The 20,635-nt window shown below is 51.0% G+C and overlaps 1 protein-coding gene and 1 long non-coding RNA gene across 2 annotated transcripts in view; one reads left to right on the top strand and one right to left on the bottom strand.

The window, feature by feature from the left end:
- Positions 1 to 247: 247 nt before the first annotated feature.
- On the bottom strand, positions 248 to 4,428 carry LOC139032790 (uncharacterized). Its single transcript, XR_011485397.1, has 2 exons — positions 4,221 to 4,428; positions 248 to 2,468 (listed from the first exon to the last, which is right to left on the bottom strand). It is a non-coding gene; the product is annotated as an uncharacterized lncRNA (long non-coding RNA).
- A 256-nt stretch (positions 4,429 to 4,684) lies between these two features.
- Positions 4,685 to 20,635, top strand: part of PDPK1 (3-phosphoinositide dependent protein kinase 1) — a 57,697-nt gene continuing 41,746 nt past the window's right edge. The window contains exon 1 of the mRNA XM_070460790.1: positions 4,685 to 4,839. Coding sequence (XP_070316891.1) covers positions 4,816 to 4,839 — 24 coding nt within the window. The 5' untranslated portion in view covers positions 4,685 to 4,815. The remainder of the gene's footprint in view (positions 4,840 to 20,635) is intronic.

Consider the following 20,635-nt stretch of genomic DNA (forward strand, 5'->3'; position numbering starts at 1 on the left):
TGCATCTTTGCCCTTATACTTAGTTTCTATGTTAGAGCTTTGCCTTGTGCTTTTCAGCAGCTGCAGAAAATTCAGGACGAGTGTACCTAATTCACTGCTCTCTCAATAAATATTTTTGTGTTTTTTTTTTTAATTTGGCTTTTCTGCTTTTTGCTTCATAATTAAGCCACGTGGTCATAGACATCCTCACACAGCTTTACATTCATGGGTGAGAGCTTCTTAGAATTTCCACAAAGAAGATACACCATTTTGTTAATCTTTTAAAAAATAATTTTATATTTTTCTTTCTTCATTTTATTAATCATTATTTGCATCAATGTTTAAGAGGCCAATTAGTCCTAAAGGTTGGAAATGAGAAACAACAGCACCCCCCACCTCCACCTCTCTAGCCACGTTCCACTTACCGCTGGTTCTCCCGGGAAGTATTCTGTTATTTATGTCCATCTTTCTAAATAATATCTTTGTACTTTAGGACTTGCTGTATCATTTGTGGTCATTAGCTGCTGCCTTTCTGTTAAAAGAGGGAAGGATTCAGCTGTCTCTTACCCTCCTTCCTCTCCAGGTCCTGCCAGGTGCAGTAATTACCGGTTGAATCAATGCATCTGTGTTGTGCATGCGAGTAACTATCACTCAGGCTGAGATGAGCGAGCTGCCTCCTGAACTTCAGATGGTGCTTCCTTTCTGGTATGGCTGTTTTTCTGAAGTTTTCCTTATCCGTCTATCAATTTCTTCATTCACTTTTGTTTTTTAAGAAGCCACCTTGCCTGGAAGGATCATTTTCCTTTTTTTTAATCTTTAAAAATGATTATCATTTGTTTATTGTTGGCTGTGCTGGGTCTTTGATATTGCGTGCGGGTTTTCTCTAGTTGCAGTGAGCAGGGGCTACTTTTCCTTGCAGTGCACAGGCTTCTCATTGCAGTGGCCTGTCGCAGACCACGTGCTCAGTGGTCTTGCAGCATGTGGGAGGCTGTGCTGGGTCTTTGATATTGCGTGCGGGTTTTCTCTAGTTGCAGTGAGCAGGGGCTACTTTTCCTTGCAGTGCACAGGCTTCTCATTGCAGTGGCCTCTGTCGCAGACCATGGGCTCAGTGGCCTTGCAGCATGTGGGATCTTCCCAGAGCAGGGTTCATACCCATGTCCCCTGCATTGGCAGGTGAATTCTTAACCACTGGACCACCAGGGAAGTCCCTTAATTCATTTTTTTTCCTTAATTAAATTTTTTACATGGTGAAATCTCTCATAGAAGCTATCATTTTCAGTATTTTGGGGGAGCTTTCTGAAGCCTGTTCTCCTTGTGTCTGAGGAATCTTAGGACTTCTCCCCATTATCCATTTCAAATTTCATTATCTCTCTGGGTACTCCTGAGGCCCCACTTACTTGATTTTTTTCTCCCTCACAGCACTTATCTTCCAACATCCCATAAGATTTGCTTATTTATGATGCTTGCTGCCCTCCCCGGCCCCCTCCATACACACTGTCTGCCCTCCACCGGTGGTATCAGAGTGCCATGAGGGCAGAGACTTTTGTTTTTTGTTTACCAGTGTCTAGCACAGTGCTTTGCATGGAGAGGAGGTGCAGCGCATGCTTGTTGAATGGACAGTCTCTGGGACTCCTCTTCATGGTCCTTCTATGTGCTTACTTCCTCATGTGGCAGAGCTCATCCTTCAGTAACTTTCTGAGAAAGGGTGCTTGTGAGATAGATATTTTCAGACGTCTATAGTTATTTGTATATTGACATGCACATTTAGCGTAGAGTCTGCAAATTTCTTCACATGTAGTTCAGTTCAGTTGCTCAGTCGTGCCCGACTCTTTGCGACCCCATGGACAGCAGGCTTCCCTGTCCATCACCAACTCCTAGAGCTTGCTCAGACTCATGTCCCTCGAGTCAGTGATGCCATCCAACCATATCATCCTCTGTCATTCCCTTCTCCTCCTGCCTTCAATCTTTCCCAGAATCAAGGCCTTTTCCTGTGAGTCAGTTCTTCGCATCAGATGGCCAAAGTACTGGAGTTTCAGCTTCAGCATCAGTCCTTCCAATGAGTATTCAGGACTGATTTCCTTTAGGATTGACTGGTTGGATCTCCTTGCAGTCCAAGGGACTCTCAAGAGTCTTCTCCAACACCACAGTTCAAAAGCAACAGTTTTTCAGCACTCAGCTTTCTTTATGGTCCAACTCTCACATCCATACATGACTGCTGGAAAAACCATGGCTTTGACTAGATAGATCTTTGTTGGCAAAGTAATGTCTCTGCTTTTTAATATGCTGTCCAGGATGGTCATAGTTTTTCTTCCAAGGAGCAAGTGTCTTTTAATTTCATGGCTGCAGTCACCATCTGCAGTGATTTTGGAGCTCTCCAAAATAAAGTCTGACACTGTTTCCATTATTTCCCCATTTATTTGCCATGAAGTGATGGGACCAGATGCTTCATGTTTAAGATGGTAATAAACATTGAGTCTCTCCAGGTTGTTCTGAGAAGATAAAATGGTTAGAATTCTTTGAGGACAAGGTATTAATAGTTTATGAAGATTGAAATATGTATAAAATAAGGGTTGTTGAGGCAGCTGAGTCCAGTGACTGAGAGCAGGGTGTCAGTGTAGGTCGGGCTCATTCTGAGTCCTGTGCTCTGTAACCTATTAACTCTATGACCAAGAGTAACCAAGTTACTGAAGCCTTGGCTTCCTTGTGTAAAGAATGATCATAGTACCTGTTGTTTATGGGGCAAAATCCAATACACTGCTCTGAATATACAGTAGGTGTTATTGATGTACAATATTGTTGGATGTGGCTTGGTATGGGAGTAAGGGCAGTGTTTACCTTGAACTTGCCTTTGTGTCCCCTGAGGGTTACAGTACCTGGAGTGGGGTAGCAAAGAGCAATTTACAGCAAAAGTCCTGGGAAGGATACCGGTGTTTTGACCCCCATTTCCATCTGCTAAGAATTTATCTTAAGGAAGGAAGTAAGTGTGTGTTCAGATTGACCTACAGGGCCTTGTTCATGACATAAAAGTCTGGGAACCACTTCAGTATCAGGTGGGAGCTTGATCAGTATCATAGATTTGGGGCTTACCAGGTGGATCAGTGGTAAAGAATCCGCCTGCAACACTGGAGACACTGGAGATGTGTGTTTGATCGCTGAGTTGGGAAGATCCCCTGGAGGAGGAAATGACAACCCACTCCAGTATTCTTGCCTTGAGAATCCCATGGACAGAGGAGTCTTGCGGGTTATAGTCCACGGGGTTACAAAGAGTTGGTCATTACTGACCGGCTGAGCATAGAGGCATAGACTCTAGTCTTCCTCTAGTGGAATCATCTTTAGCCCTTACAGTTGAGGAAGACAGATATCCCGAGAGCTGGACAGGATACAGGAGGGTACATTGTTAAGTGAAAAAAGTGAGTGTCAGAACAGTGGGAGCCTTCTGAGGGATGGAGGTTACATTTGCCCTTTTACTGGTTATTTATTATTTAATGTTTGGCCGTGCCACGAAGCTTATGGGATCTTAGTTCTCTGACCTGGAATTGAACCCCAGGCTCGTGGTAGAGAAAGCTTTTAACCACTAGACCACCAGGGAAGTCCCTCCTTATTGGTATTTTAAGGTTTGTAAATAGAGGATTGGATGCCTGGACAAATAGAAGTCACATAGTCTAATTGTCAAAGCACAGTCTCTGGCATGTGAGTATCAAGATCCTGGCTCTGGTGATACAGAACTCAGGGAAAGCTACAGAGTTATGCTACGCCTCAGCTTCCTCATCTGAGAAGTGAGGCAACAGTAGCTGGATGCTTGTTCTGAGTAAATGAGATTAGACATGAACATTCTTTACTGAGAGTAAGCACTGCTGCTCAATGATTAATTCTGGCCAGTGAGATTAGGGATTCACTTATCTTACTGTTACTTCTCTTTATTGTCTAAATAGTTTTTTTTTTTAAGTGAAGATATATTTCTTCTGGAAACAGAAAAAAAGATATTTTAAAATATGCAAACCTTCAGGTAACAAAGTGATTCTAATTTTGTTTGAAATAACATCTTAGGACAACAACGTGAATGTACTTAACGCCACTGAACTCTAAACTGGTTAAGGTCTTAAATCTTACCATAGTTAGAACAATAATACCACCGTCATCATCAACAATAACAACTACAAAAAAGTTAATAAGAGAAGGAAGTCCTGAAGGAGTCCCTGGGACTCTCAGCAGGGATGAGATGCGATGGTTTTCTGCCTTACCGCTGTGGCTTTAGAGCCTCGTTTTGCTTCCGTGAACACTTCTCAATTTTGCAACTAGTGAAGTTGCTTCTCTCGGTGTTTACTCAGAGCACCGCTTCCGAGTCCGCGCCGTGCGGCTGGAGCGCAGCCGCCGCTCGTGGGGCGTGACCTTGGCCGCCGCGTCCCTGCCCGGGCGAGCCTCAGTTTCCCGGTCTCGGAGCGAGGATGACAGCTCGCCGGGTACCGCGCGCAGCCCCGCCCCGCGGACCGCGGATTGGCTCTCGTGGGGTCGCCCCCCCGCTCCGGGGCGGGGCCGGGCCGCTCCCGCCTGCCAGGCCCCAACCCGGAAATGCGGCTCGGGGGCGTCGGCTGGGCTGGCCCGGACCGTGGCAGAGCGACGGCGAGGGAGACCAATGGGCGCAGGCGAATGCGGCGGCCCGGCGGAAGTCCCGCCCGGCGTCGCGCGGGGGCGGGGCGGCGCCGGGGGCGGCGGGCCGCGGGGCGGGCGCAGGATGAGGGCGGCCATTGCTGGGGCTCCGCCGCGGGGAGGAGGACGCTGAGGAGGCGCCGAGCCGCGCAGCGCTGCGGGGGAGGCGCCCGTGCCGACGCGGGGCCCATGGCCAGGACCACCAGCCAGCTGGTGAGTGCGCGGCTGCTGCCCGGGCACGCCGGCCCGTCACCCCGCTGAGCGCGGCGGTCGCCCGGGCCCGGCAAGGCGGGGCGGTCCCGGGGGCCCGGCGGCGCCTCCTCACCTGCGGTGAGCGGCCGGGCCGGGGACCGCGGGTGCCGTCGGGGCGTCGCTCGGCCGCCCTGCGAATCCCTGGCTCGGCTGAGGCGGGCTCTGGCCCGGCGCGGGCACTGACAGGCGCGCGCAGGGCGGGGGAGGCCGGGGAGGTGTCACCGGCCCGCCGCGGTGGAAGTGCTTGGAAAGTTTGTTTTCGGCGCGGCGCGGCCTGTAGCCGAGCCTCCGGCGTTACCTTTCGGGCTGTCTGCGGAGAAGCCGCTCTAGGCCTTCACTTGGGACCGGTCCCTGTGCTTCCGCTCGCCGCCGAAGCGGGATGTCCGAGTTCTTGACCGGAGCACCTGATGCTCGGGCCCCTCCTAATTCCCGGTTGGGATGAAGTCCGATGCACTCGGGTGCGCTCCTTTCCCGGCCCCGCGGGGCGGCGTGTGGGTGCTTTGCGTGCCTTGGGGCTCTGCTCCGGCACCGGAGTGATGGGATACCTCGGGGAGGCCAGGCTTGAACCCACCGCCGCGGGCTGGTGAGCGTGACCGGGCGGAGAGATTTTAGGGGAAAGGAAACGAAAAAGCGCTTGTTGGGTTAAGTGTGTTGGTGAATGTATCGCTAGTGTTTCTATGTTTTCTGTCTGTTGCTTAAAGTACCCCAGTCTATGTTTGCCCTCTCTTAAGTTCGGAAGTCTTGGGAAGACGGTTTAAGGATTTATACCTTTTATGCAATTGTGAAGTGGGTGCTAGATGAAGGTCTAGACTGCTTCGGGTTCGAAAGGAGAATCCCTCCAATAGAGGAAGACCCAAGAAATTGACTCGACCCCTTGTTTTTCTTATTTTCTGCAGTAGTGGCTGTTAATATTTTTGATTGGTCGTGAACCATTTAAAAACTCAGGTCTTCTCCGAATTTTGTAGTTACTTTGGGAGGTTCTTGAACCTTCTGCCGGGTGGTCCGTGAACTCGAGAATTCTGCTTTGTAGAGATGGGTGATAATCTGAAGTGTGAGAGGAGGAAGACCTGGGCAGGTGAGAAAAACGGTGAAAGGCGAGGGGATGTTTTTGGCTTTTGCGACACGTATGGCCGTGCCCTGGGGGGCCTGGACTACGTGCAAAAAACACCAACTAGGATGCTTGGCGGCCCTCAGTGGTGGCTGGGGCTGACAGATTGTGGAAGTTTGTGAGACGAACTTTCACACAGAGGTGCTGTGGCAATGCAAGGTGTGCACTCCGTCGGCCTCCAGGGGAAGGGGAAAAGAGCATATCATCTCATGGTCTTGGTAGTTCCATGTGACCGACACTTGACATCTGGAGGTTTCTGTGCAGAAGGCAGCTTTTTGGTACAAAAACGCTGAAATCCAGTGAGAAGAAATGAGTTCCAAAATTAAGAATGGACGTTCCCATCAGGAAGTGAGAGGAGCTAGGCTTTCGTGTTTTCGTCAGCTAGATTTTCCCCACATGTCTGGAAGAACATGCCGTGTTTCCCATCAGTAATGGCAGAGATGCCCCCAATAGTGGGTTTTTTGTGTGAAGACAGATGGATTTGCTCTGTTCAAGTGAGTTTGCACCTGGATTTTTATGGTGGCACTTTATGAGAAGCCTCCGATCTGATTATTTTCCCCTTTACATATGTAAAACCAGTGGAGCAGCAGAATGAGTGGGGAGGTCCAGCCCGGTTTGATACTAAGTGGGCCGGAAGCTGCGGCAACCGGGTGTCGAGCTCTTACTTTAAGGCGGGCCCTTTGCCAGATAGTCGTCCTCATGCTACTGGGCTTCGACAGTGTTTCGAGGTCAGCGTTGCTCCTGTTTTACAGGTGCGAAAGCTTCGGTTTCCACAGTGTGGAGAGATTGAGTACCCATCCCATGGAATGCAGTTTGAGCCCACGTCTGACTGATGGCAGAGGCCTGGGTGCCACCCTGCCTGCCCCTCCTGGGAGTGGTACCCTGAGGGAGGGTCGCAGCCTACTGCCTGCGGAAGTCCTCAGTGCCCCTGCCCAGGGCATCTTTCTGGGGGCCGTGCGTGTCCTCAGACTGCCATGCACGAGGCAGGAGGGACGTCCTCTAGTAGACGAACAGCACATTTAGTTATTTCTCTGGACAGATGGCTGAACTCTGTGACCCCTGGAGCCCGTTTCAGTCTCATGCTGTCAGAAAGCCGCTGTTTGGAAAGAGGCTCTGGTCCCTCCTTATTTGAGGGCTGATTTTCTGAATGGTGAGCTTGGGAATTCTCCCTTGGTGAGAAACTGCAGTGATGTTGTTAAAGGTGAAACTGCCTGCTGGGGAGAGTGGTCCCCTGCACACGTCGGGGTGGCTTTTGCAGGGTGGCTGTGTGCGTGGGAGGGCGGTGGGGAAGGCTGACAGCTTGGGAAGAAGTGGGCTCCGATTCTCGCACGCCCTTGTGCATAGCTTCTCGTGTGGCGTGTGCAGAGCGGTGCACTCCCACCCTGCAGCGCTTACCGAGTCGAGTCCAGAGCTGGCAGGTGGGGGCCCCGTACTCACGTACTCATGAAGGGTGAACATGTAGGTTTGCCCTCCTCCTCTGACGTGTATTTGATAAGAAGGACTGCAGCGGCAGCTTGGAGCAGTACAGGCACTGAAGAGACGCCTTGGGCTGCTCCTCAAGGCAGGATCCGGCCTTTGGGCTACCTGTAGCAGTGGTGTGGGGAGGAGGAGGAGGCAGCTCTTGGGTGGGCCCTCTTTTCAGCCTGTGCCCTCCCCCACTGACCCACCTAATGGTGGGTTTGGGTGCACGGAGGGCAAGTGTGTTACAAATTGGGAACTGGTGCAGAAGGGAGGGGGTGAACAAGGTCAGTGCCTTCCCGCTGGTGGTGTGAGGTGAGCCTCCACGGGCCCTACACTTTGCCCCTTCTTGAGGAGGAGCTTCTGTGGATGTGGACTTTGATGGGGTCCCACGTGATGCTTCACTTCTGTGACTACAGAGCGAGGAGCCACTGCTGAGGAGCGCTTGATGCAGAAATGACTCCCTCAGCAGGTGCGGGGGTTGGGGCTGGCGTGTGCGTGCTCTGTGCCTGCCCTTGTGATGACAGCTGGCCACAGGGGTGCGGAGCACAGTTGTTTTGAAGGCAGGTTCAAAGGGCAGATCACCAGGGAGGAAGTGCTGGTGTGGAAACTGTAGATTGGGACATGTATCGTTAAGGCCTTTTCAGTAATGCATTCTTCTCCAACTGTGTTGCATTCTTGTTCCCTGTGATGCCAGACCCTTTAGAAAATTATTTGAATATTGAGAACGAGTTGTGTATCCAGTCTGTATACCAGTCAACAGGCAGGGTGCGTTTTTCTCAAGAGCAGTGGGGAACGTGTTCTGGTGACGATGGCTTAAAAAGAGAGAGGTCTGTTGGGTTCATTATGGTTCGTGGGGTCTGTTTTCTGTGCTTGGCGCTGGTTGTGTTTATACAGTTGCACAAAGTCTGGTCCTATTCTCTTGGTCTAGGAAACTTTAATAATTTAAACTGACATTTTTACTCCAAGAAATCCCAAGTTGTTTTGAATGTATTGAGAGAGAGTTCGCTGTAAAGGATTTACAACTGTGGGCTTCAAATCCCTTACCAGAGCAGCTGGTTCAGGTGTCTGTCTGCATAGTTGGATTACACGTGGCCTCCCAGAAGCAAGGACTGACCGCACTGCAAGCTCTGCGTGTGAAGAGGCGGTGCAGACCTGACCTTTGCAGCTGGTTCCTGGGGGCACAGCCGTGTGGAGTGTGGCCGAGGGCCTGATGAAGGGGGCGCGGAGCTCCTGGCGGCCCAGTGACCTCCTCTGTCCTGCAGATGGGCTTGTGTGCCTACTGTGCCAGCCACTTGCTGCCTTCAGAATATTTAAAGGTGTGGTTTGAAGGTATGTCTGGAGGTCCATGTCTTCTGCCTGTTTGTGGAGCGGGTGGCAGGTCTGCCCCCGCTGAGAGGGCTGATGAGAGGCTGTGTGTGTGTGTATCTCTCGGCAGTATTTCAGTCAGAATTCATCCGGCTAAAAGCTTATTTAACAATGAATTCATTGTTAAAGTCTCATTCTTCAACCTGTTCTTTTTTGGAATTAATTTTAGCGCAGCAGGAGTTGTATCTCAAAGTGACAGCCGAATATTGGATGCTGTCAAGAAAGGTTGGTGAGATTCGCCCGGAGGCTTGGAGCCTCATTGAGGTTCTCCTTAAGTGCCGTGGAAAGCTGTGGGGAGAGGGCTTGGAGTTAACTTTTCTGTCCCCCCACCCCCACCCCCCGGATGCTGAGAGGCTGGGAGGGCCACGCTGCAGGGGACCCGGAAAATTACCACGTGCAGGGGGAGACCTTGTGTGAGCGCCTGGGCCTGAGCGCAGAGGTCGTGCCGGTGGACGCCCTCCTGCGGTGCTGTGCTGCCACGCCGCGTTCTCGTCCTGTTCTCTCGCCTGGTGGTGCTGGAAACGCGGACACACTCTCTTCTTCGTTTTCCCTTTCCTGGTGAGGAGGTGCGGGGCTGCTGGGGGGGTCCCTGAGTTCTGATGCTCCTGTGCCTTCCCTCTCCTCTCCCTGCTCGTCACTTAGCTCTCCTCCATGCCGGTCCCTCAGACACCCCCGCCGTGTGGCTGTCTCCCTGGCCTGCCCAGCCCAGGACAGGTTCAGGATCTCCGACCGCCAGGCTCTTCTCTCCAGGCCCTTCCTCTTGGCCTGAAGAGACCCCCTCAGGGGAAACAACCCCTCCCCGCCCCAGGCTCTGAAGCCTTTTCTAGCCAATCAGCTTCTTTGTGCCCCTTCCTGCCCTCCATCTGCATCAGCTCTGACTACAGGTGCAGTGTTCTGTTTCTCTGGAACGGGTGTGTATAGCCCTTGTTAAACGTGTCTCCCTGAACTTGGAGTCTCTAGATGGTTTCTGTTACTCTTTCTCACACTTTTCTCTTCATGGTTTTCATCCCTGTCATAGTTGTCACAAGCTTGTCTGACCTTTGCTGTTTATTAACAAAGACATCTCTGAATCCTGCATGTATGTTCTGACTCCCTGTATTCAGAACTGAGTATGTTTGAGGGGCGGAGGGTCTTACCGTAGTCTGTTTGTTGCTTAACATGAAAGCTTTCCAAACTAGAAGTCAGATGGTTAGAAGCATGGTCCCACGTTCCATTTCTTCATTGTTTAATGTAATTCAGAAAGGGAATATATATATGTATTATACTTCATTCTTTATACGTACTGTACCACCTACCTGAGCCTTGAAAGGTTGTATATCAAAGCCATTGGTTCTGTTTTATCCCACAGCCCCTCCTGGGAAGTTTTCTGATCAAATGTTGGGTGAAATCTGGGTGAGTGAGGAGTCAGGGTCAAGCGTGCGGTGCTGTGGGCTGAGGCTCGCCACATTGGCACTGCTGTCCTGCTCTGGACCACTGTCCTCACGGTCAGACCCTGATTGTCTAGCCTGGAGAAGTGCCAATGTTGGCGAGGTGGACCCTGACTGCAGGTCAGGTTGTCCCTAGCGGATTCTCGGACCAGATGCCAAACTGCTTTCCCCTCGTGCTGGAAGCAGCCACCCTGTGCTGCGGTCCCTTTGGCACCTCTCTGCTGCTTTGGGGCAGGTCAGAGGGAGCGTTTCCCAGCCCTGGGCTCTGCTCTGTTTGCAGGAGTGCCCTGTCCCAAGAGGAACACTTGCTCCGTGGGTCCATGCGGCCCTGGGTGTCAGTGGCTCCACCTTCCTGAGACAGCTGTGTGCTGGTGGTCCTGAGGGATGCAGGCACTGCGTGTCCAAGCAGCCCGCTGCCTTGGGGTTACCTGCTGGGCACCTGTGCGCGGCCATGCAGTGAGTGAGTGAGTGAGAGCCGGTAGCCTGGGAGGAGGGTGGCGGTGGCCTGGCGCTTGAGACCCCAGCGTGTGCCTCCTCTTGCTGCGTGCAGAGCGTCTCCTTTGGGAAGTGATGGGAACAGCCTAGTCTCTGGGAAAACTGCCCAGACACTGGCTCTGCTCAGGCGCGTTCTCACGAAGGTCTGATCCTTAGTGGCTGGGGCTGGGGGAAGCAGGTAAGTTACAAGCTCAGCAGCTGGATCATTGCTGTTTCCAGGGTCTTATCATTAGTGACCTTGAGCCCTTAGCTGTTCCATTTTCCTCTCAGAGTGGCCTGTGACTTAACCTGGACTGGAGGCTGTTCCTTCATTGCAGGGTCTCAGGCACTCAGCCTGCGCTGCCTTCTTTTCCCATGTTAACCTATTTTTTCTTCTTGCAGTTTGGCATTTTTCTTTCAGGGTTTTTTCAGAATTACAGTCTACTGATTGTATGTACATAGCTGGTTATTATCAGATGTACAGTTTTAAAAATTGAATCTAAGTATAGATTTTATTTGTGAACCTATTTATTCTCATTCCTAAAAAAACAGAACTCATGTCATCTAAATGCGTTTTTCTTTTTTTTTTTTTAATAAAATCTTAGAAAACTCGCCTGGAAGTGGCTGGCCCTGAGCTTTATGTCTCCAGGGTGGAAGTGGATGGGGAGGGCTGAGTCGTGGGTTAGAAGAGGTGTCAACAGAACAGGTCTCCGTGCTCATGCCCTGAAGGAATCCTTGGGGAAAAGGCCGCGTCTGCAGCTCATTGGGTGGAGGGCAGCTCACCGCTCTCTGAGCCCCACCAGCCATGGCCCTGCTTCGGGGAAGGAGGGAAGCACCACTATTGCAGATGGTGCCCAAGGGGAGGGCAGTGCCCTGCCAGGAGGGGGTGGCCGGCCCTTGTGGGGCTGCTGCCGTGAGAAACCCAGAAGAACCAGGCCCCAGGGTGCACAGGGTGTGTTGACCCGGGCCGGTCCTGTCCGGCAGACGTCGGGGCGGCGCTGTCCGAGGAGGGGGCGCCCCTTTGTTGCCAGGAAGACAGGTGGGCTGCGCCTGCTGTGCGTCCAGTCCTGGGTGTCTTTCCGACAGTGCATACTGAAGAAGGTGGTGGTATTTGGAAATTTATACTGAGCTTATTCAGAGTCAGGGTTTTTCCCTTCCTGTCAAGTGTATTATTTTCTTTGAGTAGCCATATATTTCTCAAATTAGTGTTCAGCATTGACTCTTGAGTCAAGTTTTTTTGGCTACACCCTGCAGCATACAGGATTTTAGTTCCCCAAACAGGGATCATACCTGTGCCCCCTGCAGTGGAAACGCAGAGTCCCCACTACTGGACCACCAGGGAAGTCCCCTGAATCAAGTTTTTAATGACACAGATGTTTTCAGATCCTTTCAGTTTGCTTGACCAACCTACACAGCATATTAAAAAGCAGAAACATTACTTTGTCAACAAAGGTCCGTCTAGTCAAAACTATGGTTTTTCCAGTAGTCATATATAGATGTGAGAGTTGGACTATAAAGAAAGCTGAGTGCCGAAGAATTGATGATTTTGAACTGTGGTGTTCGGGAAGACTCTTGAGAGTCCCTTGGACTGTAAGGAGATCCAACCAGTCCATCCTAAAAAGAAGTCAGTCCGAATATTTATTGGAAGGACTGATGTTGAAGCTGAAACTCCAATAGTTTGGGCACCTGATGCGAAGAGCTGACTCATTTGAAAACACCCTGATGCTGGTAAAGATTGAGGGCAGGAGAAGGGGACGACAGAGGATGAGATGGTTGGATGGCATCACCGACTCAATGGACATGAGTTTGAGTAAACTCCAGGAGTTGGTGATGGACAGGGAGGCCTGGTGTGCTGCGGTCCATGGGGTCGCAAAGAGTCAGACACAACTGAGCGGTTGAACTGATCAAAATGACCTTCAAAACAAACTTACTTTTAAAATAAACTTGATTTTTGGAATAAGTTTAGGTGTATAGAAAAGTTGGAAACACAATGTGGAGTTCCTGTAATACCTACCCATCATCCCACTTTCCCGGATGTTAACATGTACACAGCCCGGCCACATCCGTCAAAACTGAGCTCTAACCCTGCCAACACACTGTGACTACGCTGCAGACCTCCTGGGCTTTCCTCAGTTTCCCCCACAGTCCTCTTTCTGTCCTAGGACCCCACCCAGGGTACCACATTGCGCCTGGCTGTCACGTCTCCAGGGTCCTCTCTGCTCTATGACGGTCTCTCAGTCTTGTCTTATTTGTCATGCACCTGATGCTTTTGAAGAGGACCGCTCAGGTATTTCATGGACTGTCCTGCAATTTGGATTTGTCTGATGTCTTTTGGTGATGAAACTGGGGTTCTGAGCTAAGGAAGAATTCCAAGGACGTCAGGTACGCCTGGTACGACCTGTCACGTGTCACTGGCAAGGTGATAAGTGGTTCTGAGTGATTGGAGTCAGGCCTGTGGCCCTGCTCTGCTCTGCAGTCCTTGCTGATGGTGTGTCCCAGGATGACCACAGTACTTCACTTGGGGAGGAGCCTTCCTGCTCACCCAGTCAGATCCTTCTGGTTTCCAGATGAAGACAGTTGGGACTTGGAGGACTTCTGACTTATGTATCAGATTAGGACTGGCAGGGGGTCCAGGTGCTTTGCCTGCTCTGGCCTCTTTCTGTGGGCTTGGGCACTCGCAGGACTCTGCCAGGACAGAGCTGCTTCCGGGTGCTGAGTGAACCCAAACCCACTGACAGAAATGGTTCCTCCTGGGGGAGGCCTGTGTCCTGCGGGAGTGTCTGAAGGTTGCCGTGTGTGATCTAATTAGCGCTCCGGTCCTGTGTGCTCAGTCTCTCCGTGCCTTCTCTGCAGGTAAGAAGCTAGTCCTGTATCACCTGGGCTTCGTGAAAGTAGGTGGTCAGCTGCGATATGTTCTTCTTTGGCTCTTTTCTTGCCCATGAAGCTAGAGTGTTATTATTGTCTAAAGATCTTGAGTCGAGATTGACTTGTGGGCTGTTAACTGAGACTCTTAGATTGAACCAAGAACAGAGCTTGGAGTTTCTTCAGCAGATCTCTGAAGATAGGTATTTTCAGGAAAATAATGAGTTGGTTTTGTTTTCTTACCCATCTATGGATTTCCCCTCCAACCTCTTCTCTACATGACCACAGCGAAAACAAGACTGTTACAAAGGTAAGAATTGGTAGAAGGAATGACGAGGAAAGCACTTTGAAGAAAATGAGGGAGCCGGCTCCTGGCCGCCGCAGGGAGGCCTGAGGGTATTGCAGGCCGGCCCCGGGACTCCGGGGGGCCGGACGCTGTCTAGGTGTTGGAAGTGGGCTAAGAGAAGGTGGGACAGAGACTGGCCGGCTTGCCTGCCCTTCTTCCTTCCTCCTCCTGTCTTTGTTTCTGGTAACTGAACTCTCAGTTGGTGATCAGTGGAGGTGTGGATGAATGTCATGCTAGACAGAGTCTGTCTTTCTCTGCATGCTGATGCTGTGAAGCTTTGCTGTGGGAGTTGGCTGTTCGCAGTGGGACAAAGTCGCTCTGTCTCAGTTGGTCATTATTGTTCCCAATAAGACGCTCTTTATTCAGAATTTGTAGATAAAGGCCCTGGAAAGGAAAGCATCTGTTAGAGGAGCCTTTTCAGGTATCCAGGAGAGGCAGTCTCAGTTAGAAATAAGCTGAGTGAGTTGACACTGCTGGAAGGGCGTTCCTGCCGGATGATGTCTATATATATGGCCAGTGGCATTCTGGGGGTTGGTTGGGTTTTATTTTCTATTTCAAAGAGAGAGAAGCTTTAGAGGATTAAAAAACAAGTCTAAACACATTAATCTGGCTTTTTTTTTTTCAACAGGATAATCTGTTAGGGCTCTTAGAATAGTTACCAGTGTCAGTGTGGTTGTCTGTTTATAATGGAGGATGAACAGTACCGGGGCCTTTTGGGGATGTCCCCACAGTCCCTTTGCTGCTCTCAAGGACCCCGCACCTTGCTGAGGGAGGCGCACGAGCCGTGGGCCAGCGTGGACAGTGCAGTCCCCACTGAGGTTGAAGGACACGGGAGAGGGCAGAGCTCGTGGGCCAGGTCAGCCAGGGTAAGGTGGTGGGGCTGCCGGAGCAGTCAGAGGCGTGGGCAATGCCAAGGGTCCCAGCCCAGCAGAGGGGAAGGGGGCTGAAGAGGGGGCTTGGGAGGGCTGGGACCCTGGAGGACAGTCTCATCTCACTGACAGTGCCCGTGTGCTCTAGTTTTCATTTTAGCGTTTGATCTTTTACTCTTGGAGGCTGAGCGAGGTTTCCTCTAAGGAACTGGGTTGGGAGCTAGAGAGCAGGAAAGAGGAGCCCCAGGCCTGGCTCTTCTGGGCAGGAGCGGAGACAGCTCCGTGCTGCTGGCCTCACCATATATATGTTTACTTTCAAGATGCCCTGCTTTGGACCAAGTTAGGTATTACTTAGTTTCCCAAACTAGATTGTAGCGGAAAAACGTTAGCTGAATGGGTTTAATTCCCACGAGAAGATTCATTTGTAAGTGGTATAAGTGTGACTTGAGTTTAGAAGCTCAGTTTTTCTTCTTAGTTGTCAAGTTTAATATATTATTTTAGCAAAACAGAAGGCAAGAGCTTGTTGATATTATTGTTTACTGATTACTAATAGATTTTAGTGAGTAAAGCTTTTATACACATTATTTCTAGATTTCATTCGCATCATTTGTCTGTGAGACAGAATCTTAAGTACCTGGATGGGCTTCCCTGGTGGCTCAGATGGTAAAGAATCTTCCATGCAACGCAGGAGACCTGAGTTTTATCCCGGGGTTGAGAAGATCCCCTGGAGAAGGGAATGGCTATCCACTCCAGTATTCTTGCCTGGAGAACTTCCCCTGCGCAGAGGAACCTGGTGGGCTGAAGTCCGTGGGGTCACAAAGAGTCAGACACTACTAACACACACACAGTTACCTTTGAAGTGCTGCTGTTTTTCTGATACAGTTCTAGGATGACAGACTTCGAAAAGCAAAAGTAGGATTTCCATGCTGGGCCCCCACGGGTGGTTAATGATTTCTTCCTCACATAAAAGCTATCTAAAAGATACCAATATTCATCCGCACATTAGCAAATGCTTTTATACATCACGTGTCTTTTCTGAATGAATGAACTGATGGACCTGGAAGGAAGTTCAGGAAGTCTGTGGGCCCCTTGTGGTATCACCTGTGTCTGTTGAGGACCTCGTGGCCCCTGTGGTTGGTGTGCCATTGACAAGGTCCCTTGGAGGTCACCACTACCTCGAGCCCCTGCATCTACTGACCCTCCCCTGGTGGATTCCATCCCTTGCAACTGTCCAGGTTTGTAGTTTCAGGGAACTGACTGGAAGATCTGTCTTTCCTTCACTCAGAGGTCATCACTGTTTCCTTTCTGTATTTTTGTTTACTTATTTTAGGCAGCTCTGGGTCTTTATCGCTGGGTGCAGGCTTTCTCTAGGTGTGGAGAGTAGGCTACTGTCAGTTGTGGTGCTCAGACTTCTTGTTGCAGTGGCTTCTCTTGCTGTGGAGCCCGGGCCCTAGGTACGGGGGCTTCCGTAGTTGCAGGTGCCGAGCTCTAGAGCACACGCTCGGCAGTTGTGGCACATGGGCTTAGGTGCCCTGCGGCATGTGGGATCTCCCCAGACCAGGGATCGAACTGGTGTCTCCTGCATTGAAAGGCAGATTCTTAACCACTGGACCACCAGGGAAGCCCCTCCTTCCTGTATTTTTTGAAAAAATCAATTGGGACTCTTACTGTATATCTGAGACAGCTTGTCTCCTGTTTTCATTGTGTGTTTTGCATGAGCCGCTTGCAGTGGCTGTGTGATACTCCCCTCTGTCGGTGAACCGTGAGCAGCCATTGTTCTTTTGGTGGACATTTACATAGGCTGTTTTCAGCTGTTTGGAATAATTTCTTAATAAATGCTTTCATAGTATAAATCTTAGTATGAATTTGTTGCAGCTAGATTCAGTGTGACAGAAGTTGTCGGAAGGACTTGAGCCCAAGGCGAGTTGTGGAGTGGTCACTGACTGCTTCCTGGATGGTCCTGCATGCTTGTTCCTGGCTCACACTGAGCATCAGCTCCCCCTGTCACCGCCCCCCAGCTGGGCAGGGCCGAGGGAGTGTGCATCTGGCTTCCCTGCTGGGCTTGGGACTCAGACTGAGGGCCTGGTCTGTGCCTTAGTCTCTCAGTCTGTAAAGAGGGGTGCCAGTGGTCCTCATGCCCAGAAGTTGTTTTGAGAACTGTGATACCATGTGTGAAATGCTCAGAAGTGTGTGTTATTAAACAGTAAGTGCTTAATAAAAGTTACTAGAAGTAGAGAAAAATGGAAGTTCATTAATTTCCCTTTAAGTAATTAATGTTTTTAAATGTTGTATTTATAACGGGTACATATAGAGAATTTGAAATAAACTGGCCCGTGCCTCCACCCTCCTGTAAACACAGGGTTTTGTTGAGCTCTTAGAAGCCCCCTAAGTGGTCCTGCTGATTATAATCTCCCTTCAGCTGCCCAGAAGTCACCTGCATCCTGATGCTCACATTAATCAAGTTCATGGCTTGTAAAGTGTACCTGTATACAGTTTCAGAGTATGGCAGGGAAGTGAGAAGGGTAAAGAGATCCTATATTTCAGTGTTTTGTGGTATATACAAAGTTAACGTTGGAGGCGCCTGTTTAGCACAGTTCAGGGACAGCGTTTGCTGAGTCTTATGGTCTGTTAGACTTTACTGGTGGCTCAGGTGGTAAAGCAGCCTGCCATGCAGGAGACCTGAGTTCACATCCTGGGTTGGGAAGATCCCCTGGAGAAGGGAATGGCTGCCCACTCCAGTATTCTGGCCTGGAGAATCCATGGACAGAGGAGCCTGGTGAGCTGTAATCCATGGGGTGGTCTGTTAAGCCTGAGGACTGGACTTCATTCAGGCGGCTGGCAGCCATGACCTTGTGTTCCTCCTCCTGCCTCTGGCTGGGTGAGAATGTCCAAGGGGCTGGAGAAGGGAGGAGGGGGACAGATTAAGTGGCCACCCTTGGGGATCACCCACACGACGCTTCCCCCTTTGCTCGTGTCCTGTCTCCACCCTGGACTGCAAGGAGATCAAACCAGCCTATCTTAATGGAAATCAGTCCTGAATATTCATTAGAAGGACTGATGTTGAAGCTGAAACTCCAGTACTTTGGCCACCTGATGCGAAGAACTGATTCATTGGAAGAGACCCTGATGCTGGAAAAGATTGAAAGCGGGAGGAGAAGGGGACGACAGAGGATGAGATGGTTAGATGGCATCACCGACTTGATGGACATGAGATTGAGTAGACTCTGGGAGTTGGTGATAGACAGGGAGGCCTGGCATGCTACAGTCCATAGGGTCGCAGAGTTGGACACAACTGAGCGACTGAACTGAACTGAACTCTCTCTACCCTGCACCATGGAACAGCAGAATGTCTTACCCGGGTGTTCATTGAGATCCAGTCAGCCATCCACCTGGGAGTTCCTCGGGGTCGTTCCGTGCTGGTCAGGAGTGGTGGCATTTTGCTGTGTGTCACGCTGCACACGCTCATTGGTGACCGAGGTGTCCTGTGGGCCAGCTCCCAGTCCGCCTGTGCTTGGAGGCTCCTGTGGGTGGAGCGGGCGGCCGCCAGTGTTCTCAGCGCGCGCAGATGGGCACCCAGGCCCCGCAGTCCAGCGTCAGCAGTGGCCATGTCTTGTCTGCCTTGTGGACACAAGACATGCCCTTCCCAGAGTGCCTTTGAGCTCCTGTCTGTCGTGGGCACCCAGCAGCCCTCAAGGAGCGGGTTAGTGTTCTCGACCTCTCTTTACAGAGCAGTGAACCGTGGCTCAGAGAGTGGGGCTTAGCCCTGGTTAACCCTGATCTCAGTGAGCTCGCCGGGGATTCTCAGCTTGGCTCCTTCCCTCTGGCTCCTCATGCTGGGGTCTGGGCAGGGCTGGGGGTTGTGGTTGCTGTCTCTGCCTCTGCCAGGTTCTCTGCGCTGGGCCCAGCTTTGTGGGATTCCTTGAGCTGCGAGGAGGTTCTTACCAGAGTGTTCTTTGCCAGTGAGCACTCCTGACTGGAGAGCAGGGTCCCTTTGGGGCCGAGCTGCTTGGCTGGGGTGGGGGGCAGTCCACCGCCAGCCTCGTGCAGCACCGGGAGGGAGGTGCCCCTCTCTGCGGCGCGTTGGCTGTGCCTGGCAAGGCCTTCCGGAGCATCGCCTCACGCGGCGCCAGGGAGGCCTGTTGAATTTGGGATCCTTTCTCTCGCTGACTGAAGCCTTAGACAGCAGGATGGTATCCTGACCATAGAAGGCCTGGCTGTGATCCTGATTCCGGAGCTCAGCCATCCTGTATCATCTTGTCTGCCTCCAGTTAGAGCTGGGCCTCTTCATTCAGTACATTGTTAATTCAGGTTTACTCACAGAAAAGGGAATAGTATTTGGAAAGGGTCTTGGAGGGTTTATTTTATGATCTGATGACCCTTAGTTGGGAAAACTGTGTGTCTTCTGTGTTCTTTAATCATAAAACTGCTAATAGCATGCTCGGTCTGAGTCGGCTTGAGTGCTTTGTGTAGATTAACTCATTAAATCCTCCTGGCAAGCCTGGAAGTTCTGGTTCTCCTTATCCCTGCTATTAGGTGAAGAGTCTGAGCCGCAGAGAGGTGACATAACACGTTCAAGGTCAGATGGCTAGTGAGGAGCGGAGCTGGGGTCTGGCCTGGCAGAGTGCAGCTTTGAATAGTTTGGAGGTAACTTTTCTTCTTGTATCTGTAAACTTGTTTGTCTGAGGTGGTGACTATTAATACGTGAGAGGTTTGGGTGGTTTAGTAAGTCATGGTTAAGCGTCTGGGACAGTTTACTGTTGTGATCTCATGGCGTTACTTTCTTCCTCAGCAGGTCTGTAGGTAGAAATTTGGAACTCCTCGGAGCCAAGACACTTTGAAAGCATCTAGTTGCGATTGCTTCAGTATGGGGTGTGGGGTGTGTAGTCCTTGGCTGCGGGCGTGGAGTGACAGGCTCCCCCCTCAGGCTGAAAGACTGACTCTCATCACGCCAACCATGAGTCTAGCTTCAGACTTCCAAGCTTGTTCTTCATGTGAAATTCTTGCTTAGTGTGCACTTTATCCTTTTTAAAGAGATAAAGATACAGAGATAAGAAAGAAAGATCCAAAGGGATCCTAGGAACTTCAGGCAACCCCGCTCCCCTGCGTCCCCTCCCCTGCTTCCTGGCGCTGACTCAGGTGCTGTTTGCTTTGCTCGTCTTGGTCCCCGGGGCTCAGGTAGGATTGGACACCTGGTCAGTGCTAAGTGAATATCTGTTAGGATGAACAGATAAGTCACTTTCCATTGTAAAGTTTTTTTTTTTTTTTAATAATTTTATTCATTTTTGGCTGCGCTGGGTCTTCAGTGCCACTTGGGCTTTTCTCTGGCTGTGGTGAGCGGGGCCTGCTCTCTTGTTGGGGAGCACGGGTGGGCTGTCTTTTTGCGGAGCGTGGCTCTAGCGCGTGCGCACTTCAGCAGGTGTAGCATGCGGGTACTGGAGCGCAGACTCAGTAGTTGTGGCACATGGGCTCAGCTGCTCTGCAGCATGTGGGAGCTCCCCAGGTCAGGATCGACCCTGTGTCTCCTGCATTGGCCGGTGGATTCTTCACCACTGAGCTGCTAGGGAAGCCCCATTGTAAAGTGTGTTAAACTACATTTCAAAATGGAGGAGGAGAAACCATGAGTCTCTCGTCCTGACACAACTTCTCTGCACGCTTGCCATGGTGCCTGGAGCTGGTGCGTGGTCGCCCGCTCCGCTTCCTCCTCTGCCCGGGGCAGTCACGTCCTGCTGCCAGGTAATTAAGGTCTGGGGTGTGCTTTAAAAACACATGGCTCTGTATTTTAAAAACCAGCTTCCATTCACCCGGTGGTTGGTCTCCTAAGGATTAGGGAAGTTGTCGCCTGCAA

The sequence above is a fragment of the Odocoileus virginianus genome, chromosome 33, assembly GCF_023699985.2.
Source record: "Odocoileus virginianus isolate 20LAN1187 ecotype Illinois chromosome 33, Ovbor_1.2, whole genome shotgun sequence".
Classification (NCBI taxonomy): Eukaryota; Metazoa; Chordata; class Mammalia; order Artiodactyla; family Cervidae; genus Odocoileus; species Odocoileus virginianus.